The 12,655-nt window shown below is 43.2% G+C and overlaps 1 protein-coding gene across 1 annotated transcript in view; it reads left to right on the forward strand.

The window, feature by feature from the left end:
- VPS41 (VPS41 subunit of HOPS complex) overlaps positions 1-12,655 on the forward strand; it is a 358,461-nt gene that overhangs the window by 158,263 nt on the left and 187,543 nt on the right. The window contains exon 7 of the mRNA XM_075315114.1: positions 3,444-3,509. Within this exon, the coding sequence (XP_075171229.1) occupies positions 3,444-3,509 (66 nt within the window). The remainder of the gene's footprint in view (positions 1-3,443; positions 3,510-12,655) is intronic.

Consider the following 12,655-nt stretch of genomic DNA (forward strand, 5'->3'; position numbering starts at 1 on the left):
TGCCTGGGGCCCGCAGGACTGAAGACGGCGAGTGGGCCCCTTAGGCTGTCTAGGGCCCTGGCATTTGTCCAGGTGTGCCGGGTGCTGACGCCGACCCTCACTACATACATTTTTTTTTTTAAGTTTTACAGGGTCCATATTTTTGCCTCGACAGATGCAAGCCTTGGTAGCAAGATACTGCGGGTGGCAGTATCCCATATGCCTTCTTGAGTTGCGACATAAGGCTAGATGATAACAGTATGATATTTCATTTTTTAACCTCCCTGAGAACAGCTTTTGGATGTCCCATGGTCCTTTGTTCCCCAATTAGGTGAAGGAGAAAAGTAGATTTTAGTACTCACCACTGTTTCTCATCATCTTCATTGGAGGACACAGCTCCCTACCTTGGTTGCCCGGTTGGACAGGTGATTATATTTTCTCTTATTTTCTTAATTACTTGTCCTACCTTTCTTCTCTTACTACTTTCTCACTAACTGAGGAAGTCTGACTCCAACAGGCGAGGTATAGTGTGACAGGGAGGAGGCAAATTTTATTTAGATGCAATAATAGTGTCAGCCTCAAGGTGGCAGCAGAGTATCCCATGGCTCTGTGTCCCCCAATGAAACCGAGAAACAGATTTTTATGGTGAGTACTAAAATCCACTTGTCCACAATTGTTTGATATACAGAGAATCTAAAGGTGAAGAATTGCTTTAAACAACATCTCTGTATGTGATACAGTTCTTTCCAAATGAGTTTAGCTCCACATTTTGCACTATATTTTCCATGTGAAGTCTGCAAAGAAATGGGATATAACATTTTATGAGGTTGTAAGGTAAAGCTGTAGTTCTTCCTTGCAGTAAGTTTATATACTTATTACAGCTCTACAGGAACCGTTCATTAGTTTGTATAGCATAACTTTCAAGTATATTGGGCTTTGATTTAAACTGATGAAAATACCCCTGAATGTAAAACCACCACCTGATATCAGCGCAGAAAATCATTAGTTATTGTGCTGCTCCTTCTTTTTTATGTGCGGTTCTTAAAGCTACGATAAAACATAATGTTGTTCCATAAATACAGGAGTGCTCAATAATGATTCCTCTGCCATAGCCTGATATCTCTGTCTGTTCTCCAGAATGCATGGCCGGTGCTTTAGCCTTCTACAAGTGTCTCATATTGAGGAGTTCATTAAAACTACATGAGTTTAGTTTCACTGGACTATAAAATGAGTCCTATTTAATAAGGATGGAATAGTTAGCAAGTCAAGGCTTATAAATTGTAGGCTGGCTACCTGCAATATGTGGCACTAGAGAGCCAAAAGTCTTACACCTGGAGGAGAGCTAATTTGCATATTCTTTTTTTTTTAGGATGATTTTCCTGGTTTGTACGTTTCCCTACGCCAACTAGGGTCACCACTAGGAAAATCAGTGTCCCTGAAGCCCGCTTTACACCCTACAATATATCTTACGATGTGTCGGCGGGGTCACGTCGTAAGTGACGCACATCCGGCATCGTAAGGTACATTGCAGTGTGTGACAGGTACGTGCAATTGCGATTGAACGTTAAAACGTTCATCGCATACACGTCGTTGAATCCTGACGAATTGCACGTCGGGTTGTTCAATGTTCCCGAGGCGGCACACATCGCAGTGTGTAACACCCCGGGAACATTGAACAGATTTTACCTGCCTCCCGCGGCTCCAGCCGGCAATGCGGAAGGAAGGAGGTGGGCGGGATATTTACGTCCCGCTCATCTCCGCCCCTCCGCTTCTATTGGCCGGCTGCCGCGTGACGTCGATGTGACGCCGAACGTCCCTCCCACTCCAGGAAGTGGATGTTCGCCGCCCACATCGAGGTCGTATGGACGGGTAAGTACATGTGACGGGGGTTAATCGTTTGTGCGGCATGTTCAACAAATTGAACGTGCCACACATACAATGGGGGCGTTGCAAATCGCATACGATATCGTATGCGAAATTGCAACGTGTAAAGCAGGCTTTAGACCTTCGGAAAGTAGAAGCATTTGTAGGCATACAGAAGTATTAAAATAGTGTTTGAATCCTTAAAGGCTTAATCTGAAGATAAAAGTAAATTTCATCATTTAACCCCTTTACAACCAAGGATGTACTGCTATGTCCTTGCTCTCCTCCTTCCGGTTCTCATGGGTAATGGCAGTTAGCCCGCTGTAATCTTCGCACATGTCTGCTGATCTGATCAGCAGACATGTGGGGCTAACAGGTGCAAGTGGATCAGAGATCCACCCGTGCTTGTTAATGCCTTAGCTCATGCTGTCAAACACGGACATCGCAATTTAAATGGCTGCAGTAGGGATTGCGCAGTTCCCCTACGCGATCGCGAGGCGCCAATGTGTTGTCATGGTAGCGTGGGGTCAGCTGATGACTCCTGACGCTGCCATGACTCACATCCTGGGAATGCCGGCAGAGTGTCAGCACTAACAGGAGATGAGCATTTCTGCTGATCAGAGCACATCGCAGTTAGTGTAGTTAGGGAATAGTAGGCAGTTTTCAATTCAAGCATATTCAAAAGTAGCAGTAGAAACACAGCATATTAAGTGACTCCAACATTATGGTGTTCTTGGATTACATAGAAAAATCCTGGTGATATATTCCCTTTAAATGGCTGCATCCAAAGGAAGCATAAATGCGTATTGCATATGGATTTATAGTATTGCAGCAAAGCTCTTAATCTTCACCTACTGGTGATTGCAGACAGCCAGGATTTCATTATTTATAAGGTTTTCAAAATCGCAGTTTATATCCATTCCACATGATATGTGACAAACGTGGTCACTAGGATTCCACTGGTGTGACTCCCATTGATCATGGTAAAAGAGGTCGCATGTCCTCTGCTTCAATGGAGCATCACTTGCACATGTGCCGCACTGCCTTATTTAAAGGGTTTGTCCAGTCTTCTGAGTCTGCAGTGACTTTATGTGACTACAGACTTTTGGATCCTTATAGTGCGCACAGCACGCTGTCAGGGTTCTTCAGTGTTTCCAGAAAGAGTGAGTGGTCACATGACTGAAAGTATGTGGTCACATGTCGACTAGAAGTGCTTGGCATCACCCAATCCAAGTGAATACAAGAGCATGAATTGTCAGATGTATGCAAAGTGCATAATTATGGTCGTGTGACCCACTACTCTCGCCGGCGACCCTGGAGAATCCTGATGGTGTGCTGTGTGCACCCTGTAAGGATTGAGCTGTCTGCAGTCACATACTGACTGAAGTCTATCAACAGAAGAACAGACAAGCCCAAGTCTACCTGTCAGAGACAGCGGAGTACTGCGCTCGAAAACCTCAGTCAATCCCATAGTCTGTGAATGAAGTGGCACTGTGCATGTGTGTCCATCACAACCTCTCTGTACCCCCGTGTTAACCCAGTGTGCCAATTCAGTATGGTATACAACTATGTTTTAACAAGTCTATTCTCTTTGTTACTAGATTGTTGCTGTCCACCCTCAGTTTGGAAAATCTGCCTGTAAACAGTTTGTGACTGGAGGTAAAAAGGTAAGTTCAGTGTTTGGAAGGAAAAAAAAAACCCAAATTGATAAGAAACTAAAATGTCAGACTTGCCAGCAATAAGAAAACACACGTTTCAGGCACACATAGCCTGGTACCCAGATCAGGATTATTCTTTTATTCGGCTTATTGGAAGAGGCAGACATCTTCCATTTGAAGAACACAGGTCACAGTTCATCATTGTCTTTGCGCCTTTTTTCTTTATTAAAAATGGTTCTGATAGCGACCTTTATGTTTGCACTAAATTCATGATTTCTTTTCGCCTTTCTTATGTCAGTAGTGTAGTAAATGTCATGTTGACTGCTCACCCTTGTTCGCTGTGGTTCTATACTAGCTCCAGCCCAAGGATCAAGCTGGTGAGGCTTCAAGCAGCACTTCTCACAGTCTGGCAGATAGGTTTCCGATCCAGCACCAGGTTCAAAAGTTGTCTTGTGTTGTGTTTCAAGTGGATCTGACTCTTAGTCATAGATTTAGGTTGGTTTTGCCACTTTTATCCTTCATCACCAGGGTAATCTCTGTATTTTCACACTGCTCCTCTTTACGGCAGGAGGCACAACAGCATTTTCTGCTTAAACTGCCACCACATCCTGCGGAGTGCAGCGGCACATTTAGGCACAACTCCACCGGCCTCTCTTTAGCTCTTTAGCATCATGCTCACAATGATGCGATGTTTTAATTTGGCAATAATAATGATAAAAGCAGTAAAATTTGTATTTTTTCCTGACTATCTTTACGGTTTCCTATTTTTTTCTGTACTATCAGACATTTAAAAAATAGAGCAACAATTTAACAAAAAAAGCTATCAGCAAATAATGACATTAAGGCTATGTGTGCACATTGAGTATTTGGTGCACACATTTTCTGTAACTTCTGGCAGAAAAACGCTCCAAAAAACATATGCGTTTTTGGTGTGTATTTGTGCCATGCATTTTTCTTAATAAAGTGAATGGGTGGAAGGGATAAAAAACGCTGGCAAAACTCCACCAAGAATTGACATGTTGCAGATTATTTTCTGTATCAAATCTGCATGGAAAAAATGAGCAACGTGTGCATGACACTTCAGATTTCACATTAACTTTGCTGGCATAAAGATAGGCATGTAGATTTGTGTCAAATCTGTATTACAAAAAAAATAAAGCATCAAAAATGCACTGTGCGCGCACAGCCTTACATATCCATTTTCATCGGCTCAGATCATTCCTACAGTGATAGTTTCTGGTGTATTTGATAGTAAAAATAGCAGAGTCTGCAGCCCTTCTGTTGTGTAATACCGGAACTCCAGCAGACCCCATTACAGCCCATGGGCTTTGGCACTGTAGGCTTAGGTCTGGTAGAAGTTACATAAGGCAAATATTATCTTTAAAATAAAAATCTGCATCAGAAGCATTTGTTATGCTGCTTTCACACATCCGGTTTTTGCAGTGTGGCTCAATCCGGCTCAAAAACCTATGCAACGGATGCGGCGAAAAAAACGGATCCGTTGCATAAAATGTTTACATGCGGCCCGTCCGTTTTTTGACGGATGCGGCTTGATACTGAGCATGCGCAGTGCAAAAAACCGCATCCAGCAGCCGGATGCGGTTTTTGCTGCAGGACGCCGCATCCGGCGTCCATAGGATTGCATTGTAAATCGCGCACAAAAAACGTGCCAGGCAACGTTCCATCCGGCCGCCGCATGGGCTAAATATGCCACATTCGGCAAAAAACTGACGCAACGCAAGGCCATGCGGCACAATACGGCGCTAATGCAAGTCTATGCAGAAAAAACGCAACTGGCGGTTGCGTTTTTTCTGCAAAGCACCATATTGTGCCGCTCAGCAAAAAACGGATGTGTGAAAGCAGCCTTAGTGTGCGACGACTCATAATTTTTACAGGTGGCATATGTGAAACATTAACTCCTTGTGCCGATAAATATTGGACCTGCGTGTGCCACAAGGTATAAGGCTATGTGCACACCTGCAAATTTGTTTCTCCAGCGAAAAACGCACACTATGGCAGAAGAACGCACCTCCCTGCGGAAAAATGCACCAAAAACGCTTGCGTTTTTACCGCATTTTGCCCCTGCGATTTTTTTTTAACATTGTCAATGGCAAAACGCAGGGAGAAATGCAGAAAAGACGTGACATGCTGCTTCTTTTTGCTGAAGAAAATCTGCAGCAACACCTGTAAGGAAATAAGAAGCAACGTGCACACAGTATTTTGGATTTCTTAGACTTTGCCGGGGAAGGACTGCATGAAGCTTATGAACAAAAACTGCAGCAAAAAAAACTGCAGCAAATCCGCGGCAAAAAACATAGTGTGCACACAGGGCCTAAAGGCTACTTTACACACTGCGATATCGGTCCCGATATCGCTAGTGTGGGTATCCGCCCCCATCTGTTGCGCGACACGGGCATATCGCTGCCCGTGCCGCACAACATCGCCCAGAGCCGTCACACATACTTACCTGTCCGGCGACGTCGCTGTGACCGGCGAACCGCCTCCTTTCTAAGGGGGCGGTCCGTGCTGCGTCACAGCGACGTCACTGAAACGTCACTGAACCGCCGCCCAATCGCAGCGGAGGGGCGGAGATGAGCGGGACGTAACATCCCGCCCACCTCCTTCCTTCCGCATAGCGGCCAGGAGGCAGGTAAGGAGAGCTTCCTCGCTCCTGCGGCGTCACACGGAGCGATGTGTGCTGCCGCAGGAACGAGGAACAACTTCGTTACTGCTGAAGTAACGATAATTGAGAATGGACCCCCGTGTCGCCGATTAGCGATTTTGCACTGTTTTGCAACGATGCAAAATCGCTTATCGGTGTCACACGCAACGGCATCGCTAATGCGGCCGGATGTGCGTCACAAAATCCGTGACCCCAACGACTCCGCATTAGCGATGTCACAGCGTCTAAAGCCCGCTTTAGATAGGGAATGCCCTTGATATCTAGTTCTGGTGTAGCCTAAGTAAGGTGCTTACAGAGTTCAGGCTTCTTTCTTTTCCTACAACAGTAAACTGCAGCTTACACCGGCAGCAAATGCCCAAACACTGCACAAAACATGCTGTCGCTGTCATGTATCGACTGCCAGTACACACCCGAATCTCTTTTCCATTTCATTCGGAAGGATATCCATAGCGTTAGTTATTAGTGTGTAACCAAGTTGACAAGCTTGCTAAATAGCCCATTTAATGATGCCATTACTGGCCTGTGTCAGACAGCGGGCCTCATAAGGCAGGTCCAAATCTCTGCTCAGTAAGTGATTAGCATACTAACCATGTTACCTGTCCGTCTCTTCACTGGAGGAAGATGATTTATTTTCATGGGTGTGGAATGAAGCTGGAAATGTTAACATATGTATCTGAGAAGTGACCTCTTTACTAGGGTATTATTCCACTAACAGCTTGGGTGGTTGCGTTATTTGATATCGCCATCACATATGGGAAGGGGCTTAGTAAAATGACATCCATGTTTCTGTAAGGGTACTTTCACACATCCGGATTTTTGCTCTGCGGCACAATACGGCGTTCTGCAGAAAAACCGCAACCGGCTTTTGTAACGCCGATTGCGGTTTTTTTTGCATTGACTTACATTAGTGCCGCATTGTGCCGTAGGGGCTTGCGTTCGGTCCGGTTTTTGCCGCATGCGGCAGATTTAGCCGATGCGGCGGCCGGATCGAACGTACCCTGCAACGTTTTTTGCTCCGGCAAAAAACACCGCATCGCGCCGCATCCGGCCGCTGCGGCGCATTTTTCAATGCATCCCTATGGAGGCCGGATGCGGCGCGATGCGGAAAAAACCGCATCCGGTCGCCGCATGCGGTATTTTCCACTGCGCATGCTCAGTAGCATGCCGCAACCGGAAAAAACCGGACCGGCCGCATGTAAAAACTGATGCAAAGGATGCGGTGTTTTCACCGCATCCGTTGCATAGTTTTCACAGCCGGATTGAGCCGCAGGGCTCAAACCGGATGTGTGAAAGTAGCCTTACACAGGACACGCTCTAATTTAGAGGCATCCCCGAAAGTTTTATGACCTCATATTATAAATGAAAATATAGTGATGTTTATCAGATGTTGAGGAATTTAATATTTTATGAAGTTGACTATTTCCAGATTGTGTTATATACAGTGCCTTGCGAAAGTATTCGGCCCCCTTGAATTTTTCAACCTTCTCCCACATTTCAGGCTTCAAACATAATGATAAAATTTTAATATTATGGTGAAGAATCAACAACCAGTGGGACACAATTGGGAAATTGAACAATATTTATTGCTTATTTTAAACTTTTTAAAAAAATAAATAACTTAAAATTGGGGCGTGCAAAATTATTCGTCCCCTTTAAGTTAATACTTTGTAGCGCCACCTTTTGCTGCGATTACAGCTGCAAGTCGCTTGGGGTATGTGTCTATCAGTTTTGCACATCGAGAGACTAAAATTCTTGCCCATTCTTCCTTTGCAAATAGCTTGAACTGAGTGAGATTGGATGCAGAGCGTTTGTTAACAGCAGTTTTCAGCTCTTTCCACAGATTCTCGATTGGATTCAGGTCTGGACTTTGACGTGGTCATTCTAACACCTGGATATGTTTATTTGTGAACCATCCCATTGTGGATTTTGCTTTATGTTTTGGATCATTGTCTTGTTGAAAGACAAATCTCCGTCCCAGTCTTAGGTCTTTTGCAGACTCCAACGGCTTTCCTTCAAGAATGGTCCTGTATTTGGCTCCATCCATCATCCCATCAATTGTAACCATCTTCCATGTCCCTGCTGAAGAAAAGCAGGCTCAAACCATGATGCTGCCACCACCATGTTTGACAGTGGGGATGGTGTGTTCAGGGTGATGAGCGGTGTTGTTTTTACGCCAAACATATCGTTTTGCTTCTACCCAAAAATTTTGATTTTGTTTCATTTGACCAGAGCACTTTCTTCCACATGTTTGGTGTTGGATTATATTTATCATCATCAGTAATTAAGGACAACAGTAGATCATTCAGAGATCCTCAATGAACTTCTGGAGTGCGTTTGCTGCACTGAAAGTAAAGGGGATGAATAATATTGCACGCCCCAATTTTCAGTTTATTCTTTTCTAAAAAAGTTTACAATAAGCAACAAATTTCGTTCAACTTCACAATTGTCCCACTTGTTATTGATTCTTCACCAGAACATTAACATTTTTATCTTTGTTTGAAGCCTGAAATGTGGGAAAAGGTTGAAAAATTTAAGGGGGCTTAATACTTTCGCAAGGTACTGTATATCTGAGGCCAATGCGAATACGGGCGCTACGTGACCCGAACTTAACAACTTCACAGGCATATGTGCCTTTAAAGTCTCGATCCAGAGACCACCAGCCACTCTGTGCTTTATAATATATACATTTGGGCTATGTAACACAGATGAGTAAGTCCGGCTTTACTGGGGAAGTGTTAGAAACTATATGTGTGTATATTCTATTGAAGATCCTGCGGTGAAGACTGAGAGGCATCGGCGTGAGTGTTGATTTTTATATATACAGTGACGGAAATTTTTATTTGATCCCTTGCTGAATTTGTAAGTTTGCCCACTGACAAAGACACTGAGTGCAAATAAATTAATATAATTTCTAGAATGTGATTTTCTGGATTCTAGTTTTGATACTCTATCTCTCACTGTTAAAAAATAACCTACCCTTAAAATTATAGACTGTTCATGTCTTTGTGGGTGGGCAAACTTACAAAATCAGCAAGGGATCAAATAATTATTTCCCCCACTGTATATGTGTATTATATATATATATATATATATATATATATATATATATATATATATATATATATATATGTATATATATATATATATATAAAATAAAATATACACATACATAAATACATACATACACACACTATGAAAAATGTCAATGCGGCTGTCAGACAGCCATATTTCTCAGAGGGAGGATGAACATGGTTTATTTCCGTGTCTACCTGCTCCATCTGTCCATTCGCAGCTCTGAACCAGCGCTATGTATATAGATTAAGAAGCGCTAACTGTGCTTCTTTCGCCAGACCTGGTGAACCTGTGATTCCTGGGTGTATGGTGGGAAGATGAGCTGCTGGGTCCTAGGAAACCCAGACAGCGCTGCATAATTAATATACCATCCCCAGGTACCGGGGGAAATCTGCAAAAAAAAAAAAAGAGAGAATGCTAAGATTAAGACAGTCTTGGGGGTAGAGTGTATAAAATAACAAAATGGCAAAATTAAAATAAAAAAATATAAAAAATAGATTTCCTATTTTCTTTAGATTTTCTCCCCGAGATCAGCAAAAAAATGAATATAAAAATGGCATAAACCCCATGAGTCTCAAAATTATTTTGAGAAAAAGTTAGAGCCATTAAAAGCATATGCTCGATAAAACCCAAAATTAAGAAACTCTGAACTACGTCCCCTTGGTAAATACCATTAAATTTAACTTCAAATAGAAAAAGTCCCGTATTTCTAAAACTGAATGGCGGATTTAAAAAAAAAAACAAACGAAAATTAAATACTGACGTGTGATTAACGGGAATGAAGTGTAAAAACTGATAAATTGACCTGGTAAACCATCCTCTTTAAAGAGAACCAACCAGCAGGATTTTGCTACACAAAGTAAAGGCAGTGCCATACTGGCACTAAGATGCTGAATCTAGGCATACCTGTTGTTGAAATATGTGATGCTTGGTTGCAGAAATATCTTTAATCAAAGTTGCTGAAATGCACTGCACTTTGATTGAGTTGTGCAACAGGGGCATCCTTTATGGGTTCGGTCCTCTGCGGTTGTTCCTTCTCCGGTGTTCTCCTGGCTTGCCCCCTCTTCTTCATTAGAATATTACGCCACAGTTCGGCATGTGCATATTGCCACCGTAATGCTGTCTTCAGTAAAATGGTGCCAGAGTCCGCTCATGAAGACTATGAGAGGCATCGGCACGTGCGCATTTTTTCTTTTTTTTACATCTTTTTAAGGTGGCACATCATGTCCTTTTGGGTTAGATACGTGCGATTTAAAATGTTGTTTTCCTAGGTTATTAAACTAAACGAAGAATAAAATTATTTAGTAAGTTTGCTCTGTCCTTATCACCCTCACCCTGAAGTACCGATGCATCCAATTTCTGCATCAGTTTGACTGAAAGGTGCAGTGTGCCATGTCTGCAGCAGCAGGGAGGCGGCACACTGAGCACACTTAGAGTTTTGGCTTCCTCTGAAATTCATTTCAGAATGATTCCTCTTTAAAACTCATTCTTTGAGGTCGTGTTAGTCTTTGTGGCACTTCTGTGCTATTTGTGGGGTCACTGGAGTATTATTTCAAATGCAGAGTGATCTCCTTTATGACATTTTTTCTGGCATTTTTTCCCACAGGCGAGTTTCCTATGAAAACTAGTTCACCATAATCTTTTAATTTAATCTATCTAAATCTTGTAATCTAAATGCTCGTTTGATCTGATCTTTCTGTGCTGCACAGAAGATCATTGTTCTTGACAGCACGTCCTAATGTGTAAACTGAACTTTCACCACTGAGAAGAATAGAAGCATAGGCACACTTGTCAAAATATGAAAGATGGTTCAGTATGCATCTGTGGCCGGGTCAACCTGTGTAAATAGCCTATTAAAAGCTAGCCGACTGGGCTGCATTTTGCTGATCAGTAGTCTTTAATGCTGCTGCACATCGCACAATAAACAAACGTTAAAGGGGTTTCAAAGACTCTTAGGGTGATAGCCTATACTTAGGAAAGGAGATATATATACAGTGGGGAAGAAAAGTATTTAGTCAGCCACCAATTGTGCAAGTTCTCCCACTTAAAAAGATGAGAGAGGCCTGTAATTGACATCATAGGTATACCATGACCATGAGAGACAATAATAAAAAATATTTTTTTTTGCAAATTATGGTGGAAAATAAGTATTTAGTCACCTAAAACCAGGTAAGATTTCTGGCTCTCACAGACCTGTAACTTCTACTTTAAGAGTCTCCTCTGTCCTCCACGCATTACCTGTAGTAATGGCACCTGTCTGAACTTGTTATCAGTATAAAAGACACCTGTCCACAACCTCAAACAATCACACTCCAAACTTCACTATGGTGAAGACCAAACAGCTATCCAAGGACACCAGAAACAAAATTGTAGCCCTGCACCAGGCTGGGAAGACTGAATCTGCAATAGGAAAGCAGCTCAGTGTGGAATCAACTGTGGGAGCAATCATAAGAAAATGGAAGACATTCAAGACTACTGATAATCTCCCTCGATCTGGGGATTCATGCAAGATCTCACCCCATGGGGTCAAAATGATCACAAGAACGGTGAGCAAAAATCCCAGAACTACATGGGGGGACCTAGTGAATGACCCGCATAGAGTTGGGACCACCATAACAAAGGCTACCATCAGTAACGCACTATGCCGCCAGGTACTCAGATCCTGTCGTGCCAGACCTGTTCCCCTGCTTAAGCCAGTACATGTCCAGGCCCATCTGAAGTTTGCTAGAGAGCATTTGGATTTTCCAGAAGAGTATTGGGAGAATGTCATATGGTCTGATGAAACCAAAGTAGAACTGTTTGGTAGAAACACAACTTGTCGTGTTTGGAGGAAACAGAATGCTGAGTTGCATCCAAAGAACACCATACCTACTTTGAAGCATGGGGGTGGCAACATCATGCTTTGGGGCTTTCTCTGCAAAGGGACCAGTATGACTGATCCGTGTATATGAAAGAATGAATGGAGCCATGTATCGCGAGATTTTGAGTGCAAACCTCCTTCCATCAGCAAGGGCATTGAAGATGAAACGTGGCTGGGTCTTTCAGCATGATAATGATCCCAAACACACCGCCAGGGCAACGAAGGAGTGGCTTCGTAAGAAATATATGAAGGTCCTAGAGTAGCCTAGACAGTCTCCACATCTCAACCCCATTGAAAACCTTTGTAGAAAGTTGAAAGTCCGTGTTGCCCAGCGACAGGCCCAAAACATCACAGCTCTAGAGGAGATCTGCATGGAGGAATGGACCAACACACCACCAACAACAACAATCAGCTGTTCCTGGTGCCAGCGGCGGGCGCATGTGCAGTAGCCGGCCTCTGCAATTTTGCAGTTCACGGAGCTGTGATGTGCAGCATCACACCTGAGCACCTCTACCCATCCTCAGCATCAGGAACAGCTCA

Source organism: Anomaloglossus baeobatrachus, chromosome 6 (genome assembly GCF_048569485.1).
Source record: "Anomaloglossus baeobatrachus isolate aAnoBae1 chromosome 6, aAnoBae1.hap1, whole genome shotgun sequence".
Classification (NCBI taxonomy): domain Eukaryota; kingdom Metazoa; phylum Chordata; class Amphibia; order Anura; family Aromobatidae; genus Anomaloglossus; species Anomaloglossus baeobatrachus.